This window comes from Alosa alosa, chromosome 17 (genome assembly GCF_017589495.1).
Source record: "Alosa alosa isolate M-15738 ecotype Scorff River chromosome 17, AALO_Geno_1.1, whole genome shotgun sequence".
NCBI classification, from domain to species: domain Eukaryota; kingdom Metazoa; phylum Chordata; class Actinopteri; order Clupeiformes; family Clupeidae; genus Alosa; species Alosa alosa.
In genome coordinates, this window is record NC_063205.1 from 3,949,915 (window position 1) to 3,971,369 (window position 21,455).

The 21,455-nt window shown below is 40.7% G+C and overlaps 1 protein-coding gene and 1 long non-coding RNA gene across 2 annotated transcripts; both read left to right on the forward strand.

Annotated features, from left to right (window-relative positions):
* The first annotated feature begins 2,634 nt into the window (after nucleotides 1-2,634).
* On the forward strand, nucleotides 2,635-3,792 carry LOC125310678. The gene is made up of 3 exons (XR_007196334.1): nucleotides 2,635-2,849; nucleotides 3,088-3,155; nucleotides 3,636-3,792. It is a non-coding gene; the product is annotated as an uncharacterized LOC125310678 (long non-coding RNA).
* A 1,515-nt stretch (nucleotides 3,793-5,307) lies between these two features.
* LOC125310976 (fucolectin-6-like) lies at nucleotides 5,308-8,662 on the forward strand. Its single transcript, XM_048268775.1, has 7 exons — nucleotides 5,308-5,421; nucleotides 5,660-5,727; nucleotides 6,208-6,505; nucleotides 6,690-6,752; nucleotides 7,193-7,341; nucleotides 7,693-7,954; nucleotides 8,221-8,662. Exons 2-7 carry the CDS (start codon nucleotides 5,661-5,663, stop codon nucleotides 8,369-8,371), a joined length of 990 nt encoding a protein of 329 aa, XP_048124732.1. The 5' UTR covers nucleotides 5,308-5,421; nucleotide 5,660; the 3' UTR covers nucleotides 8,372-8,662.
* The last annotated feature ends 12,793 nt before the right edge of the window (nucleotides 8,663-21,455 follow it).

Genomic DNA, 21,455 nt, shown 5'->3' on the forward strand with positions numbered 1-21,455 from the left:
GGACTGGTTCTTCTTCAGTATCTGATTCCTTATCCAATTCTGGCTCAGTCATGCACGACTACTAAGCTATTGCTACAGTAGGCTAAACTGGCTTTGGATCATAACATAAGCAGATCTTGAAATTAGTGATCAGATTGCATCGTTCATACCACCATCTACTGTACTGGAGTGTGTAGAGTGTTGAGAAGTGAGCCTCATCATTGGCTGCAAGGTAATTCACTATTCATGTGGAAGTCCAGAAAACCATGAGGAGGCGTTAAATCTGCCAAAATGGACCATTTTAGTCTCCAGCCTAATTATAGGGTTGTAACTGGGCTTTTCTTTGACTTAGAAGTTGCATACCTTCTGTGTTAAAGGACAATTCCGGTGCAAAATAAACCATGGGGTTAATAACACATGTGTACAGAGTTCGCCCGTTCGACCGTTTTCATGCTAATCGAACGTGACCAGTTTTACCACAAACCGCTAATAAACGTTTAGCGCTAGTCTTCGGGGCACACGCAAAGTAAAAAGAAATCGCTATTTTTATACTACTAACAAGGCTCAAAATAGCACCACACTTCCACGGTAGCATAATGCGGGGCCCTACATGTAAACCGAAGCATTGAGAACTTTGTAACTGTACAGACAGTTTATTAAAAAGATAGTTTAGAAACAGTACCGTTCACATATACAAGCGGACGCCATCTTGGGAAAACAGTCACGTGACAGTTCAGCTCGCGTTGCTCCAGTCCAACGTCAGCCATCCTGAGATTTAACTGGAAATACATCATGCTCGCCAGTGCATACCGCTTATAGCACAAAAAATATATACATATTAGGACGAGACAGACAACCATAAGTGGAACAACAAAGTGGATGAGATACTGTATGTAATCACATATCTGTTAGTAGTGCAGCGTGACTGTATGGTGTCAGTGGGGGTCAAGGTAAGAGATTAAGAGTTACTGTTAGTACCAGTGGGGGACCCTGGTTTTGTTTGTGAGGCCAACTGCAGTCGGGAAGAAACTAAGTTTGTGCTGTGAGGTTTTGGTTCTGATGGGCCGCAGCCTCCTGCCGGAGGGGAGTGGCTCAAAGAGATTGTGTCCAGGGTGGGAGGGGTCAGCCACAATCCTACCTGCTCGCCATGGGCGGATTATGAACTTTCAGGCCCCTGGGCCCAGATGTATTAAGGCCCCCCCCACTCATTTTCGTGTATGTGGGAGGGGGGGTTTGGGGGTCCTCCCCCAGAAAATGTTTAATTTGTTTGATGTGATTTCCTGTATTCTGGTGCATTTTGGGGATGGCCAATACTAAATTCAATCAGATTCATAGCCTACATCCTGGTTTGTTGATATTGAGGCAATGATTCCATGCAAAGGCTTGGGCTTCAGGGCCCCCTGACCCCTTGGGCCCCTGGGCCTGGGCCCGGTAGGCCCGTGCAGTAATCCATCCCTGCTGCTCGCCCCAGGGCCCTGGAGGCATGCAGGTCGTGGAGGGATGGCAGACAGCAGCCAATCACCCTCTCAGCAGAGCGAATAATACGCTACAGTCCGCGCTTGTCCTTGGCAGAGGCCGCTGATGGTGATGGAGGAGGTGAGGATGGGCCCAATGTTGGAAGTGTAGAAGAGCACCATCAGCACCATGAGGACTCAGTGATGGAGGTGGAGAAGAGCACCATCATTGGCTTTGGCAGGTTGTATTTCTTCAGCTGTCGCGAGGGAAGTACATCCCTCTGCTGTGCCTTTTGGTGAAGGCACTGGTGTCCAGCTCCCACTTGAGGTCGTGGGTGATGATGATGCCCAGGAAGCAGAAGGACTCACAGCGTCTACAGGGGAGCCACACAGGGTGATGGGGGCGGGTGGGGCTGAGTTCCTCCTGAAGTCCACAACCATCTCTACTGTTAAATGGGTGTTGGGTTGGTAAATAATTGTAGGACTGTATGAGGAATGATGTATTTAAGATGGGTGTCTCACTGGGCTGAGTTCCTCCTGAAGTCCACAACCATCTCTACTCTCTTTGGAGCATTTAGCTCCAAGCTGTTTTGCCTGCACCAGGACACCAGATGGTCAATCTCCCACTTGTACTGTAGGCGGAATCATCGCCACCAGAGATGAGCCCAATAAGGGTGGTGTTATCTGCAACCTTCAGGAGCCTGACTGACTGCTAACTGGAGGTGCTACTGTTTTGTGTACAGGAAGAGTGAGTAGAGGGGAAAAAGTGAATACTGTAGAGGGGAAAGGATACAGCCTTGAGGGGAACCGGTGCTGATGGTCTGGGAGTCAGAGACGTGTTTTCCCAGTTTTACATACAGCATAGCCGTTAGTGATAACTATCACGCAAATTGTTGTTTCTACATCTACAGCGGCGCAACATACATGCTGCTTCCAAAAACAAGCCTCAGTTTTTTGGGTTCAAACTAAAGCAGAACAGAAAACTGGACATCAACGCAGCCGGATTCAGAGTGCACTCTGTCTGGCTGGATTTAAATTATCTCTGATCTCACGGCACAGGACTAAAAAAGGAGGCAAAAAGATTGGCCTCGGCCATTTTATTTATCCTTAAGAGTTGAGTGTTATAAACAGTATTGACACCTGGCACTCTGCTGCAGACTTTTCTCTGCTTTTCAGCCTAAACAACCCCCTACCCCCGCCCCACCATAAACATATGCCTGGTGTGTGTGTGTGCGAGAGAGAGAGAGAGAGAATGTGTGTGTGAGTGTGTATGTGAGTGAGAGTGAGAGGAGTTAAGGGAAAAAACACTGTTGTGAGCAGTGGTATATATATGGCCAGAAAGCTATGAGATACATGTCATTTCTTCAGAGAGATACAAGTACGTGTATATGAAAAAACGAAGTACAACATATCAAGGTAAGAGGGAGAGTATTTCCATCATGTCCATGTAGTTAAGAATCTACAGAGCACTTATAATTGTAATGTACAAAGCACTCCATAGCAGCAGAGTGGAAAGCGTGGTGACATTTTACTTTTTCAATTCTTCTTTTGTAAAGATAATGTTATGAAGAGCAATGCGTTTATTTTAGACTAACTTGTCATAATGTGCATATTTCTCTCTAATTACTGCTAAAACATAACTTTTCCTTCCTAGAATGGAGACACTTTTCTTGATTATCGCACTTCATGTGTCAGGATTCACAGTTCTGGCACTACCTCAAGGTAAACAATGACAAACTTTGATAGTCTATTTATCACACTGTTTCACATAAATACAAACAAGTCATTGTTTTATCATTTTTGTGACTATTATAGCAAAGTATTGCAAAATTGCTATACTTGTATACTAGTATTGCAAAATCATATACACACACATAGACACTATGTATGTAAAGGTTAAGGTATCACGTAAATGTGAAATGTGCACCTTCCTAACTCCCAGTGTGAAGGGAGGGTGGCCCCTGGGTCTAGAATTCTTATGGGCCTTATCAGCCTAGTGGGGCTACAAGCACTGAAGTGTCATGTGTACAGGAGCCTTTCATGTACATGGGTTGGCTATATGGTCACACTAGGCATGTGTTGCAGGTGGTTTATAAAAGCGTTTTTAAACTGTGGCATGCTGACTTCCTTAATCCAAGACTATAAAATGATACAATCTTGCTGTTTAAGTGATGAGAATGTAAAATTGTTTTGTCTTTACAGCTAAAAATTTGGCATTGTATGGAAGAGCCACACAATCAGACCTATATGAAAGCCCATGGTCAGGGCACAGTGATGCCCACAATGCCATCGATGGTAATCGTGACCCAAATTTTCTTCATGGATCCTGCACCTTAACTGATAAAGAAACAAATCCCTGGTGGAGGGTTGATCTTTGAGCGTACATACATAATCACCTCTGTTGTCATCACCAATAGAGAAGACTGCTGCCCTGAGTACCTCAATGGAGCTGAGATTCGTATCGGCAACTCCCTGTTGAAAAATGGCAATAGCAATCCACTGTGAGTTTCAAAATGGCTCAGTTAAATGATTAAATGACGGAGTGTTGAAAAGCTATTGAGATAATGAATATAGTTTACTTTTCAACTTCCTTCCCCTGATACCACTATGACGCTGGGTGGTTTTGTTGGTGAATGTGTGAGAAACAGTCCGCGCTTGTCCTTGGCAGAGGCCGCTGATGGTGATGGAGGAGGTGAGGATGGGCCCAATGTTGGAAGTGTAGAAGAGCACCATCAGCACCATGAGGACTCAGTGATGGAGGTGGAGAAGAGCACCATCATTGGCTTTGGCAGGTTGTATTTCTTCAGCTGTCGCAGGAAGTACATCCTCTGCTGTGCCTTTTTGGTGAAGGCACTGGTGTCCAGCTCCCACTTGAGGTCGTGGGTGATGATGATGCCCAGGAAGCAGAAGGACTCACAGCGTCTACAGGGGAGCCACACAGGGTGATCGGGGCTGGGGGGGCTGAGTTCCTCCTGAAGTCCACAACCATCTCTACTGTTAAATGGGTGTTGGGTTGGTAAATAATTGTAGGACTGTATGAGGAATGATGTATTTAAGATGGGTGTCTCACTGGGCTGAGTTCCTCCTGAAGTCCACAACCATCTCTACTCTCTTTGAAGCATTTAGCTCCAAGCTGTTTTGCCTGCACCAGGACACCAGATGGTCAATCTCCCACTTGTACTGTAGGCGGAATCATCGCCACCAGAGATGAGCCCAATAAGGGTGGTGTGATCTGCAACCTTCAGGAGCCTGACTGCTAACTGGAGGTGCTACTGTTTTGTGTACAGGAAGAGTGAGTAGAGGGGAAAAAGTGAATACTGTAGAGGGGAAAGGATACAGCCTTGAGGGGAACCGGTGCTGATGGTCTGGGAGTCAGAGGCGTGTTTTCCCAGTTTTACATACAGCATAGCCGTTAGTGATAACTATCCGCTAAATTGTTGTTTCTACATCTACAGAGCAACATACATGCTGCTTCCAAAAAACAAGCCTCAGTTTTTTGGGTTCAAACTAAAGCAGAACAGAAAACTGGACATCAACGCAGCCGGATTCAGAGTGCACTCTGTCTGGCTGGATTTAAATGATCTCTGATCTCACGGCACAGGACTAAAAAAGGAGGCAAAAAGATCGGCCTCGGCCATTTTATTTATCCTTAAGAGTTGAGTGTTATAAACAGTATTGACACCTGGCACTCTGCTGTGAGACTTTTCTCTGCTTTTCAGCCTAAACAACCCCCTACCCCCGCCCCACCATAAACATATGCCTGGTGTGTGTGTGTGCGAGAGAGAGAGAGTGTGTGTGTGAGAGAGAGAGAGAGAATGTGTGTGTGTGTGTGTGAGTGTGTATGTGAGTGAGAGTGAGAGGAGTTAAGGGGAAAAAACACTGTTGTGAGCAGTGGTATATATATGGCCAGAAAGCTATGAGATACATGTCATTTCTTCAGAGAGATACAAGTACGTGTATATGAAAAAACGAAGTACAACATATCAAGGTAAGAGGGAGAGTATTTCCATCATGTCCATGTAGTTAAGAATCTACAGAGCACTTATAATTGTAATGTACAAAGCACTCCATAGCAGCAGAGTAGAAAGCGTGGTGACATTTTACTTTTTCAATCCTTCTTTTGTAAAGATAATGTTATGAAGAGCAATGCGTTTATTTTAGACTAACTTGTCATAATGTGCATATTTCTCTCTAATTACTGCTAAAACATAACTTTTCCTTCCTAGAATGGAGACACTTTTCTTGATTATCGCACTTCATGTGTCAGGATTCACAGTTCTGGCACTACCTCAAGGTAAACAATGACAAACTTTGATAGTCTATTTATCACACTGTTTCACATAAATACAAACAAGTCATTGTTTTATCATTTTTGTGACTATTATAGCAAAGTATTGCAAAATTGCTATACTTGTATACTAGTATTGCAAAATCATATACACACACATAGACACTATGTATGTAAAGGTTAAGGTATCACGTAAATGTGAAATGTGCACCTTCCTAACTCCCAGTGTGAAGGGAGGGTGGCCCCTGGGTCTAGAATTCTTATGGGCCTTATCAGCCTAGTGGGGCTACAAGCACGCCAAGTGTCATGTGTACAGGAGCCTTTCATGTACATAGGTTGGCTATATGGTCACACTAGGCATGTGTTGCAGGTGGTTTATAAAAGCGTTTTAAACTGTGGCATGCTGACTTCCTTAATCCAAGACTATAAAATGATACAATCTTGCTGTTTAAGTGATGAGAATGTAAAATTGTTTTGTCTTTATAGCTAAAAATTTGGCATTGTATGGAAGAGCCACACAATCAGACCTATATGAAAGCCCATGGTCAGGGCACAGTGATGCCCACAATGCCATCGATGGTAATCGTGACCCAAATTTTCTTCATGGATCCTGCACCTTAACTGATAAAGAAACAAATCCCTGGTGGAGGGTTGATCTTTTGAGCCCGTACATAATCACCTCTGTTGTCATCACCAATAGAGAAGACTGCTGCCCTGAGTACCTCAATGGAGCTGAGATTCGTATCGGCAACTCCCTGGTGAAAAATGGCAATAGCAATCCACTGTGAGTTTCAAAATGGCTCAGTTAAATGATTAAATGACGGAGTGTTGAAAAGCTATTGATATAATGAATATAGTTTACTTTTCAACTTCCTTCCCCTGATACCACTATGACGCTGGGTGGTTTTGTTGGTGAATGTGTGAGAAATATTCATGCTTTTAAAGGATTTTTTGTCTGTTTGTTTTAGGTATAATGCTGTAAACCCTTGCCCCATATACAACATGTTGCAAAAGTCCACTGAACAAAATAATCAATTAATAAATTAATCTGTCAATCAATCCTTCATATAAATAATTAGTCCTACAGAAATTTCAGGTTTCTGGCAAAAACATTTGCAAATTAGGTTTCTGACAAAATTTATTGCAGCAAAAGCAATGTCATATGCAAATTAGGTTTGTCACTAGAAGTTCACTGGAAGTTTGTCATTATTTGTTAAGTGTGATGGCAAATCACTGGCGAACACATTTGCCAGTAGTGGCAAAGTTCTCACTGTTGCAATAGAACTTTGCTGGAACTTTAGCTGCATTTAGCGTCCAACATTGGCAAACTTCTGGCAATATTTTCTAGTGAACTCATTTGTTTCCCACAAATCACCCACAAGTTTGCTGCAAATCTGCCGCAAACATTACATTTTTGTAAGGGTAGATGTGTTCTGTTTCATATAATGATGTTGATTTCATTTACTTTCAGGGGGATATCCTCCATCCCAGCTGGCAGATCACTCAGCTTCACATTGGATAATGGGATACAGGGACGCTATCTTAATGTTTTTCTGCCTGGAGACGACAAGCTTTTGACACTTTGTGAGGTTGAGGTGTATGGATATCCACCTCCAAATGGTAAGCATCGTCGTAAGCATCGTAAATAAAGCATGTGACAAAATACACAAACTATTTTTTTAAGTGATAAAGATGATGCTCAATGCTTCTTATTTGAGATAGAATGCATATCAGGTTGTGGTCTGTCAAGTGGCATATGGGGTCAGGATCTGACACAGTTGTATTACAATATGGCAGCATCTTGTCTTGATTTGTTGGTGCGTTAGTATATGAACAGGTGTTCACACATGATCGAGATAAGGATTGGATGACAGAGGAGAATCAGATCTTCAACAAACTCCACCACTACATGGAATGATAGATATTATTTTGTAGTAGCTAATTTAGTTTTCTTTCATTGGCTCCGTGCAGAGAATGTGGCTTTAAAAGGGAAAGCAACGCAGTCAGACCTTTATGGAAAGGGCTTTGCGAACAATGCCATCGATGGGAATCGTGATGGCCTTTATCATCATGGTTCCTGTACTCACACAGAAGCTCATCTCAACCCTTGGTGGAGGGTGGATTTGCTTCAAAGTCATCTCAACCCCAACACTGTTGATGTTCCCAGTAGACTGAATGGGGCTGAAATACGAATAGGAAATTCTTTGGAGCAGAATAGTATCAGCAACCCCAGGTAAAAATGGTCTCTCAATTTCTTGATAAATGTATATCACACAGATACTACATTGCGACCAAAATCTCTGAATGTAATGCTGTCCCTGTTATTGTCCTCTGAGGAGATATGTGTGTGTGTGTGTGTTTGTGTGTGTGTGTGTTACTGTACATAATCTGTAACAGACTATTTGAAATATACATACTAAATTGATAACAGTAATGGTATAGTGTAGACCTATGCACATGGACCCTGTATTAGTATTCAAATCCTGTTTTTTTTTCCAGATGTGCAGTGATCTCCTCTATTCCTGCTGGGTTCTCTGAGACCTTTCAGTGTTATGGGATGGAGGGACGCTATGTTACCGTGGTGATTCCTGGACGTGTAGAGTATCTAACACTCTGTGAAGTGGAGGTATACGGATCACCACTGGATTAAAGTCTATTGAATCAACACACTGGATGGAAAACCTCTCAGCATTCTCAATCTCAAAACACAACTAATGTACTGTTGTGGACAATAATACCTTTTTTGCTATGGTATCACTTTAGGTTAGGCTGGTATACATTTGTCAGGATATTATGTGAATGGTACAGCAATTTGAACAACCAATTTTTACATTGAATTCTGCAGCTAAATAATGACTATTTCTGTATTTTTCATTTTGATCTCTGTTATCTGCCATTGTATTAGAACTTTTGGTAACACGTTACGGTAAGGGTACATGAATTATCATGAGTTTATGCATGAATAATTAATTCATGATTTATGCATTACTTCATTCCTGTATATCTTATGAATCATCAGGAATCGAGTTCATAGTCTGTCATTAATTAGCTCATGCATGAACAACACATCAACTAAAGCATTATGTATGGTGGGTCCATCATTATGGTTTATGATTTCTTAAGCATGATCATCATGATTACATGAATGTCAGGCTAATTACTCATGAGTTCATCATCTTTGGCCCCTCAACTAAAGTGGCATGCGTTTAGAGAACTGCACAAGTTGTGTTCAAATCAGAATTTGAGTAGTGGTGACTACATTTTTGGCAGAAAAAGAAATCATCAGGAACAAATTTAATATAAATGTAATCTAATATTATGTAAATTGAAGTTAGAACCCTCATATTTGGGGAAACAATTAGATTTTTAGCAATAGAAACATAATATCTGCAGAAAAATCATCAATTACTCCTTGTGTCGCTATAAAATGAGAAAAATGCTATGTCTGCCATTTTAAAAAGAAAGTTTGTGTGCTCTGTTAAGTAAGTAAGTACCAAAGATTCTAGAATCTTTGGTAAGTACTGTAAGTAAGTAAGTTAATGATCCACCTGCAGGTGGAGTCAGGTACATGCAGCTGGGAGAGCTTGTCCTACAGCAGAGCTGGGATAATGGTATTCGCCATATATATATATATATATATATATATATATATATATATATATATATATATATATAATATATATATATATATATATATATATATAAAATAAACACTAGATGTCTTATGGCGGAGTCTCTAACGGCATCACCGGCGGCCATCTTGTCACAGGCAATCTGGTGGGCTCTGTGGTACCCATAGGTGACAGGCAGGGACTGAGCCTGTCACTCACTGCTTGGTTGAATTTCCCATCGTCCTACGTAATTTAGAACGACAATTAACCGTATGTTATTTCCACACCTATGAAGCAGATCCATTTTTTTGGCCGTATCACACTTGTATATTAATTCGCCGAACTCCTTGTGAAGTTTAAATGAACCGTCACGTTGCATCCGAGCTGTAAAATGCAGACGTTCAGAACAGGGTACATACATGGATGTCTCCAAATTTGGGTTTTAAGTTTTACACTGTGTTTGTTTGTTCCACATTATTTTATAACGGGCCAAATACTAAATAAATATTACAAATATCGCCTAGATATCGGTAAATCAGAGGACAGCTGACTAAGAGTTTGTGAAAGTAGCCTTAATGATCACAAAATGCTAAGCATGCATCTAGGCTATTTGACTTTCTTAAAGCTGAGCTGTGCTTAAATTAAATTCAATACATGATTTCATAACAGGCCAAATATCAAATAAATGTTAAATATAGCCTAGATATCTGCAAATATTAGATGATCAGATGATTTACAGTTATATGTAATGTGTCATGTTTCATTTTTTTGTAATGTTTCATACAGTGATGCAGGTCTACTGCAGTGAATAGGCTAAATACAACTTTGATCATTTTTATAGCCTACTACTGTATAGTTAACGTTGGCCTTAGTGCCCTGACATGTGGCCTTTGTGCCCTCCACCAAATATGCCCAACTGAAGGCCAAGTGGCCTTGCCCCCAGAATGTTGAAATTCCAAGCCTGGTTCAGAACATAGCAACATTGTAGCATATGACGGAGGTGGCTTTTACCTAGATGGATGACAGCAGGCTAAGTAAATTAGTGATGTTTCAAAGCTAAAATTCATCAGAATCTTGGGATACGCCCGCTTGACAACGGGAGAGATAGAACTAACGACTGGCCTTTGGCCGTAGCAACTATCCATTTAGAACTAGTAACGGCAGTTTGTCCTGCAATTTAAGAAATTAGTTGATGTGTCGGAAGAAAGTAGTTCTACAAACAAGGCAGTTTTAGCGATTAAAACGTTTAAATTGTAACAGGAAATGAACACAATGCAGGTGGCAACAGTGGAATAAGTGGGATAATGGACTCCACGGTGGTCTGTTCACAGAAATTAATGCACTTACGAGGGGTCGTTGGGGCCGTTTTACAACCTCAACCGTGCATTAATTTCTGTGAACAGACCACCATGTCGTCCATTATCCCTTACTTAGCAAGCTGACTTTGGCAAGATGGCTGCGGGGTGCGGACGTCGACCTCCATTGGCCAGCAGCACGGATGAGACGTCTAGCCTTTATTATATATATATATCTATGGTATTCGCCTTATTCACCCGGCGGCAATTACGAGGCTAAAGGGTACACTTGCCATTACACCTCAGTCCAGATGGTGGTGGTAATGAACTCCGTTTGCAAACTGCCAAAAAAAAGCTCACCGAAAAAGAAGAAGGGTTCACTGGCCTGTTCTTCTTCAGTGAGTTTTTTTTAGCAGTTTACAAACGGAATGCATTACCACCACCATCTGCTGGACTGAGGTGTAATAGCAAGTGTACCCTTTAGCCTCGTAATAGACCTCTGAAATTCGCCTACAAAGAAGAACCAAAACGGCCATCTTTGCCCATATAAGGAGATCCGGTTGTTAATTGAAGCTAACTACCTATGGTAACTTGCATTGCAAGTTAGCTCTGGGGTAGCAAAAATGTCAGTGTGCCGCCTTCACGTACCGGAGATCACAGTATCCACTCGAAGGCAGAGGACAAAAGTGTGTTCAAGAAAACGTCTACATTTCAGACTTTTTTATCCCCGCGAGAGTTTAACAGGTGCGATAATTCAATTTTCCCATAGGAAAAATCGCCAGATACCGGATGTCAAAGATGGCTGCTTTTTTGTAGGCGAACTTCAGAGGTCTATGGCCGCCGTGTGAATAAGCGAATTGAAGGCAGAGCTGAAATTAACAAACAGGATCCTGACGTAGGTTCCTGCCGAGTCCAGGTGTTGGAGGATGAAATGGAGGGCCATGTTTACTGCATCATTTACAGACTCTGTGGGCAAACTTCAGGGGGTCCAGGAGTGGGTCTGTGATGGATTTAAGGTGGGACAAAACAAGCTAGGCGCTCAAAAGACTTCATCACCACAGACGTCAGGGCAACTGGTCTATAGTCATTTAGTCCTGTGATCTTTGTTTTTTTGGGGACAGGGATGATGGTGGACGTCTTGAAGCAGGCTTTCTGGAGACAGCTGGTCGACACAGTGCTTCAGGATGAGCTTCAGATGGACGGGGCTAGGGACTGGTCCATTCATTCGGCATATGACATAGCCTAATTGTTGGATATTGTGACACCGGTGGATTCACCCTGTTAAGCAGGGATCACATTGACCAGTAGCAAGCAGCAGATTTCCTGTTGTTCGCTATGGTTTGGCAGCTGAACAGTTGGAGGGGCAGCGCTGCGCTAGCGTCAAACTATTTTGAGCTTTAAAGGTCCAGTATGTAGGAAATAATGGAAAATAAACTGTAACCATTCCAAATATGATTACCATATGTTGTCAGAGAGTAAGGAAACACGATGAATTGAAGTAATGGCTTATTTGACAACATTACTCTAACCCGTAAAACCCCGTAAAACCCATGAAAAAAAATGAGTTACGGGGCGGAATCTCTTGGAATTTTCGTTTATGTTTTGAACGATTAATTCTAGAATAGCATATAAATAATGGGCTAGCGCGTCCTCCTATTTGTGTTGCCAAATTAGCAAAGGCCAACTGTCAACAGCTGTCAGTTGTAGTCATGAACGCCTACGAGAGGCAGGCAAATTTCCAAAATTAAAACAAGAAACAAATTGTTCATCATGTGGACATCGGAGGAGCTTCCTGAGATGGTGACGTCTTCGTCAAACGAAGAATATCAAGTCTGACGCAGAGCTGGCCATATTTCTCCACAACAGGTAGCCTAGGCTAAACTTCATCTGCATCGCTAACTTCAGCTAAATATGTTACGTTGGTTAGAGAGGTATTTTTTGTTTTCACTGTTTCCGTAATGTGTAGCTGGGTCATGGTTGGAGAAACGTTAAAGCTGCAGGTGAACTAACGTTAGCTAAGTCTTCATTACATCTGGCAACCCAGAAGAGGCTCGCGTCTGGTAGTCTTGAGAACGTTCACCAGTGTTTTGATTTTGGCCTGCAGAACGTTCGGTAACAATCCTACAAATCGCACCTTTAAACTAACCCTTAAAGGAGTACCGTCACACTGGTATGACGGGAATGTTGAGAAATGAACGTTCTAAAGAATATCTGGGTTCATTGAATTCAACATAGAATTTTAGAACCTTCAATTGTTGCGGAACTTAGAATGTTCAAAAACCTACACCTTTAAGGGTTAAACTGGACTCAACTTCCACGACGTGAGGCTCATCCACTGCCTCTGGTTTGAATCCTGTTCTCAGTTAATTACGGCAAAGGATGTGATATGGAAGGATGTGTTTTCTATTCATCTGTTTTTAACAGTTTAAGTATAAGTATATATACTTTTTTGATCCTGTGAGGGAAATTTGGTCTCTGCATTTATCCCAATCCGTGAATTAGTGAAACACACACAGCACACAGTGAACACACAGTGAGGTGAAGCACACACTAATCCTGACGCAGTGAGCTGCCTGCATCAACAGCGGCGCTCGGGGAGCAGTGAGTGGTTAGGTGCCTTGCTCAAGGGCACTTCAGCCGTGCCTACTGGTCGGGGCTCGAACCGGCAACCGTCCGGTTACAGGTCCTAACCAGTAGGCCACGGCTGCCCCTTTGTGTGTGTGTGTGTGTGGGGGGACAGCTGGGTCAGAAAGCTGACCCAGCTGTCAGTGCAGTGACCTGGCCACATCGCTGATGCTCATCGGGTATCCCTCTGGGGGCCCGGGAGCACAGCTTCAGTCCACTTGTGTGTGTCCCCATGGCGATGAGGCACACACACAACGCCCCCTGAGGCTGTTCCTGTGCGCACGTATGCACTTTTGGAATTTCAGCCTTATCTCCACATTCCAACACACTCTCTTTGACTGACTGATACAGGGCAATTCCATTGAAAATTAAATTTTTTGTAACATCCATAACGCCAATAAAATGTGATGGTATGGTATGATGTGAATGATTACATGGAATTTGAGCATTTGCTATGTTTGGCTGAAGAATGTAAATGAGAAAAAATGCACAAAAAATGAATGATATCATTCACATCATACAAATGCTAAGGCATTTCACTGGCGTTGTGGATGTGACAAAAAGTCAATTTTCCATGGAATTGCCCTAGAGTAGTCACGCCTATACACTTTCAGCAGGTTTGACCATGTCTACTGTATGACTGTGTGTAGATGTTCATAAACAAAAGAAGTAACAAAACGGCTGACTTTTTATCCAGTTGACAACAGGTAATGTATACACACTATTTTGCCTGTACAGAATATTTATATCTTAAAAGGCCATAGAGGGTTTTCTCTGCATGTGTTCATTCGTGGAAGCAGGCTGGCTCTCAGAGAGCAGTGACATTTTCACTGGATCTGCGCTTTTTGGAAAGCCTGCAGGGGAAAGACAGGGGTTGCCCACGACAACATGCAGTAAATGCAAAGAGCTTGTCGCTGACAATAATGACAGGAGACAGGTCAAGCGACACGCCGCAACACATTACATTTTAATACCTGTAGTCTCTCTCACTCAGTTTAACACACTCACTCTCTCTCTCACACACACACAGACTTCCTTCCTTGGTCTAACACTTTCACAAGGCATGTCATAGCAGATTACCACTTCATACATGGTAAACAGACATCCACAAACATTAACATGCATGCATTACATATTAAAAATACACCCTGAAAAGTAAGCATACACATCCACACATCTTTCTAAGGTAGCAGGGGATATCACAAATGTTTTTTGACAACTGAGCACTGCAGAGAACACCGTATGAAATGAAAGGGGGTTGGACTGTATGAATTTGGATTATTTTCACCAAGCAGTTACATAACTAGAAGTTCTGCTGTCTCTAGTTAGAATGCACATCTGTGCAAACCCAAATGACAACTGACAAATATGTTATATGCATGTGCACTTTGCACAAGTCCAGTTGCTCATCACAAATCACTTTCAGTACGCATTGGTATTACATTTTTTGGTCCCACTAATATGTGTAACTATGTGGCAGTATCCAATGCAAATGACATGGGACAAGAATGTCAAAAAAGGCATCTTAAACACTTTTTAAAACTGTGATTATTGTTAAAATAATTAAAACTGGATTTTACAAAGAGAAACAAACAACATATGTATCTCTCTATTTATCTATCTATCTGTTTGTGTGTTTGTTTGTGTGTGTGTGTGTGTGTAATCTGGGGTGTATGGTTCTGGATATCTCTCCTGCTCATTTGAGCCCAGGTGGAGATGAAGCTTGAGAGGACGTGCTTCATTTGTTACTCACTCTGAGTCTTCATCAGTAAACAAACAGAAACTTAAGCCTCAAACACCTGCTTACCGTGCACATATTTACTGATAGGTGGGGTACACTGGTCTTTACCACAGTTACATGCAATTCCTAACTGCAGCATAATCTGTTGTTGTCTTTCATGTTGCATTTAGTATATATCAGACAACTGTAATTGCAAATTAATTTCAAATTCATTTAAATCATCATACAGTGTTATATATTAATCTTTTTTAATTATTTAATGTTACTATGACCTTTTCATAGGCTATACTGTACTCTTCCTTGCTGTGATAACCTGCCATTTGCCCCAACGTTACTTTTCATTGTAATACTGACCTTGTGTGAACATACACAGGACTGATAAACTAATACAGTACTTACATTAACTGAACATACTGAACAACTGAACATAACTGTTAATATTCTTTCTCTCTGTCTCTCTCTCTATATATTTGTATCTATTTATCAATCTCTGCATGCATATGTTGATTACATACAGTATATGTGTACCATAAATCCTCAAATTATTGCCGGGATTCTATTTATAGCCGGGCATCGGATAACAGCCGGGGCCGTGGTCGATTCGGACAAATAAAGGCCGGTCCCCAAATACAAGCCAGGGTAATAATTGCCTACTAGTAGGGCTATCAATCCACGAGCACTAGAAGACATTGTTTCGATTTAACTCAATGAAATAAGAGCTCTTCTTAATATTTTATATTGTTGGTTGGTTTAATACTGTTGCCAATGAAAAGTTGTTGTCCTACACCATGGGTCTCCAACACGGCATTCTCCAGGTCAGTCGCTTGCTGCCCCCTCCTGAGCTTACTAGGCTTACATTTAACAATTATTGTTGCAACGACAGAAGGCATTCCAGCCTACGAATTTAATAAAAAGTAAATCATGAATAATAAAAAATAACTCAATTTGGGCTACTTCACTACGCAATAAGGTTTCTATTACAGCACAGCGCACGTTCAATGAAGGAATGAAAGCGGATGCCTTGTCTCGCAATAAACAGCGGGTGGAAATCCCGACACTCTTTCAACATGAAACGTAATAGTGAACCATCAAATACTCCCGAGATTTCAGTGCCCATCTGTCCCAGCATTTAGCAATATAATCAAACAGTCCAAAAGTAAATTAAAGCCCAAACCGGACCGAAAATCTTCTGCTTTTGATAGCCTACCGGTACGCCGCTCCAAATGAAACGCATGTCTCACAATAAAACGCACATAGGAAATAAAGGCCTGCCTCAAATACAAACCAAATAAAGGTCTGTGCTTTGCGCAGCCACAGTAAATAAAAGACCCCGGCCAAAATTTGAGGATTTACGGTACATAGTATTTATAATAATTCCAGTAAGGGTACCTTCAGACTAAGCATCTTTTTTGCAGCGTCTGTTTTACATTATAATCCTATGGAGTAGACCGTGTTTTCAATATTCAACTTCTAGTGGAAAAACGGCATACGTTATGCTGTCTTTTTTACAACTGACCAATCACAAGCGGATTACCGAGACCTGTGGTTTCCCACGACAACAAGTAAAAAATGTAGAAGGTGACAGAACACCGGTCGAGAGAGACTCGTTTTAGTGTCTGAGCACAGGGAATGTTTGACATGACTTCACAACTTTACCATAACATACCAAAAGCAATAGACAACCCCAATTTTTCCTTCCGCAATATTTTGTATCCACACTTAGTGAGTTAGTCACTTTACCTATCGCAAAAAAACGCTTCCGGCTGCTTTTTGGAACAAGACGCTGGCAGGTTTTTTTTTTTTTTTTCAAACTGAAAAAGCGGTCTGCATAACTTCTTTTGTCAGAAAAGTCGGAACGTACCCTAATTCCTTCATTTCTTCCTCCTATATTTTCATTGTGTGTGTGTGTGTGTGGGAGGGGGGCTATTTTTAGAAACTGGTGAAGCTCCTCTGACAATTCTGCTAGTTACAGAATAGGCTTGCATGACAAGTGAGAACATTTTTTCACTTGATTATTAACCAAAATAGTCAGTGCAGGAAAATAAAAATGTGTGTAAATGTGTATCCACACAAAAGTGGATCAATGAGACCTTACAGTAATGACATATCCTGCCCCCTGCTGTTCATTCTCAGTGTGTTGTCCTTCCAATGTCCAGCTTCCTCCTAAAGTGATGGGAATAGCATTTCAGCCCTGACAACAAACACACACACACACACACACACACACGCACACACACACACAGTATGTATGCAAAGTAACATAAAGAAAATCCCAAAGTCTCACATCTGCCTCATTCAATTTAAATTTCAATCATGCTTACTAACATAGAAAAGTAATTTAATTGTTTACAAATGTGTGCATTAATTAATTATTGTTTCATCATTAACTCATTAACATTTTAGGGACTTACAGGCCTATTGATACATTTGTAGAAATATGTCTTGTGTCTTAGTTAATTTAATCAGAAATGGAATCATCAGGAATGGATTTTAATTTGTCAAATGTAACTTGTCACTAGTTCATATATAGGCTATGTATTACATGTTCTTTTGATCGGCGCACATTTTCTTTTGATCTATTAATATTGGTATAAACATAGGTTAATGTTACACTCTGAGGAAAGACACAGGACCTTTGTTGTTTTTCCTTTTCACCAGCAGATGGCATTATCAGTTTTTAAATACAAATCTAGAGGCCACCACACATTAAACACACAATCACATATTAAAGGGTGTATTTATCATATGCAATATTGCATGTAAAAATCACACAGAATCCCATACTCTTTCCATATTATTAATTAAAAAATTAAGCCTTAGTTGGGGCATGAGATTTGACTGCTAAAGACCAGGAGCCAACACCAATAACACAACTGGCACTGATCAGCAAGTTAACTTAATGAATGTGTTTTTGAAGATATAGCCTTGGTGATGCTGTGCTGTAAAAAGTGTTCTAACAGTTCATCGCATTTTGGGCCCAGATTTCAAAACTGCATAGTGAATTGTCTGGAAACAATGGCAATTAGTTATAATTTGTAATGACTTTGCATTAGATCATTTTTAAATGATCTAATGCAAAGTCATTACAAATGCATGCCTCATACAGTACGTGTGAGTGGAAACATTATTGTATATGAAATTAATTTTCTAAACAGTGTTCTGTAAGATCTCAAAGAAGAGTAACATATTGAAAAGGATTTCAGTACTGATAGGTAGTGCTCTTGTAAATTCAGTACTAATACAGTAAGTAATTTAGGAGAGGCCTCTAGAGCCAGTCTAGATAATGAAAGGGGGTTGATAGATAGGCAGTCTTGTTAGTAGGCTGGTGATTCAGTACCCAAATTCAACACTGTGTAAAGTCACTTTTGATTCCAGCAACCTATATGATCTGAATATCTTGCTACTATCTCTCACTTGGCATACAGAAAAAGCAAGTATGCAGTGCCGATTCTAGACATTTTTAACAAGGGTGGCACTGGTGAGGCACTGATTAATTCAAGGGTGGCATGAGGCAAAACAACCAGATAAACAGAAACAGGCTCAAGATGTGAAATTACCACAAATACATTAGGGAAACCAGACACAAACACCATACTCATAAATTGAAAGAAAGAAAAAAAACACATGTCTTACTCTCTCATCAATTTCTTTGTATTTGAATAAAATAATACATATTAAAGTTAATTATCTAAGTTGTCTGTCCCTGGGTTATGCTGTGCTAAAACAAATTCCATCATGGGGACATTAAAATATAATCCATTTTATTCTATTTGATTAAATGAAGATATACAAATATACTCATCCAAGACATTTTCCCCCACAATAACTTATTTCTATGCGGTAATCTATCTATCTATTTTTATAGCTGTTAAAATGATGTGACCTGCTTTTTTTGTCTATTTGTTTATTTTCTTTAAAGTTCTCAAGAAACTTGAGGGTGGTGTATGTGAGCAATTTCATCTTCCTAAATCTCAATATTATGATCACAAGTGTGGGCAAATTATTAATTAAATTTTCACATGGGGTAACTTGTTGCAGGGCAACCACATAACCGGTTCCATGTCTTCCGATTGGATCATTAATGATCAGTTTCTTGAGAACTTTAAAGTTCTCAAGAAACTTGAGGTTGGTATGAAGGAGTGTATTGTGTATGTGAGCAAATATTGTTCACGTTGCACATGGGTCAGCTTGTTGCAGGGCAACTACATAACCGATTCCATGTGTTCTAATTGGAAGACTAAAGTTCTCAAGAAACTTGAGGTTGGTATGAGGGAGTTTATTGTTTGTGTGAGCAATCTGTTACTTATCTGGCTGAATCTCAATATTCTGATCACAACAACTCTGGGCAAATTACAAGTCAGCACCAGTGCTGCATTCATTGTTTTGCACTTTTATAATCACCAAAAGTTGATTATTGCTTTTACCAAAAGTATTCGACAGTATTTTTAAACTACAAACCTATAAAGTATTTTGATACAAAATATGATGCCATTTTTTCCAACTAAATAAAATACAAATGACAACATACTATTTTGTATTTTAAATACATGTATCAGACATGCCCATCCCTGGCTGTTGGCTGCAGCAACTCAAGCTAGGTAGTACTGATACTACATAGCTTTGCTATGTTGCCCACCCAAAATTTCTACCAGCCCACCCAAATATAGTAGCCTAGCCTAGGTTAGAACCAGCCCTGCCCTGCATGGAGACATATTTTACGATAATAATGGAGAAATTGTTAGCAAAACTTTAGGTTTTTGTTAACAGAATCTCCCTCCCTCATACATCTATTTGCACAACAGCCCACATTCTGCGTTCAATCCAGCGAGACAAGTGAAATAAATGTTTTTTTTTTAAGCGGACATCGCCATAGGCACGATATTTAGGCTACCTCTGTTAGGCCTACAAAACGTTGCGAATTAAGGAGTATTTCTGATCGGGGAAACCTTTCGGTTATATAATATAATATAATAAACCTTTCGGTCTATAATATAATTCAATTGTGCAAATTAACAGACAGAAGTGGGACATAATTTAAATTCATGGCTCCGTAGACCAGCAATCTACTCGTCGAGGAGGCTCATAATTTGAGAAACGCAGATCATAGACAGAGAAAACTCTGGGAACAGAATGCAGGCATATGATTTTGTTGTCACACGCTACTATGGAAAATGAATTTTATAAAGACCGGCTCGGCCAAAAAAAAAAAAAAAAAAAAAAAAGTATGCCAGATGGCCAGTCCAGCCCTGCGTTCAGGAATTATTTAAGCAAAAGTGGAACGTGCGCAATGTTTAATTTATCCCTCCTGATCGGGACGAATAAAAAAAGGCATGGGGGACGAAAGAAACATACAGTTTAGCCTAAGCTATGTAAACTTCCCACAATTTCAATATTTTACAACAAATGCTTGACTGGTTGAATGGTCATACATGTCATCAGAATATCGCTACCTGTAGCCTAGATGCGACGAGTGTTTAGTGAGTAGGCCTAAGCTTGATGAACCATAAATGAAAAGTTTTCTTAACACTACATTAGGACTTTTTACAAAAGTATAGGCCTAGCCTACAGTTAACACTTAATGACCTATCAAATGTCGGCGACTTAAGTGTGTGATTAGATAAATAGGCACTGGCAGATGCAATAGGTAAATAGATATCTTTGCGTGTTAGCACAACCAGTAGCCTGTAGGCCAATAAAAGCAAGCGTGTTTGCCACTTACATTTCTGACGTCTGATACTTCAAACTGCTGCAAGTGCATCAAGAAAGGTCCTGCCTTAGACCATGTAAATGGCCAATCGTAGACTAAGATTTGGGGGTGGCACCTGGGTTGGCCAGTCGAATCTCAAGGGTGGCCTGTGCCACCCGGAGCCACCATCCTGAAATGGTAGTGTTTCTTGAGATAATATTATACTTTCATTCACAGGAATGGCATTAATAAACTACCATTTATTGCTTCCGTTCTACAACTGCCAATTTTAATAGCAAAACTGCAACATCATCCTCTCTGATAGGAGGCTATGGTTGAGAGGAAACTTAGTGCACTGAGAGTAGCTAGACTTTTATCTCAGTAAAACAAAACTGAGCTGAGACACGGGCAGGAGGGGCTAGGCTAGCAATGCACTGGCATTCCCAAATTTTTATTATATTATATTTTATTTTATTATATTATATTATATTACATTATATAGTAGAGTATATTATAAGTTGTGTAGTCCCAGTGGACGACCCACTGAAATCCTTGTTTCTCTGTTCATATAGATATTCTAACCACATGGCCACTAGTCAGTACTGGCACAATGACAAGTTCATATAGATATTCAAACCACATGGCCACTAGTCAGTACTGGCACAGTGACAAGTTCATATACACATGGCCACTGGTCAGTACTGGCACAATGACAAGTTCATATAGATATTCTAACGACATGGCCACTGGTCGCTACTGTGTGATACAGTGCATAC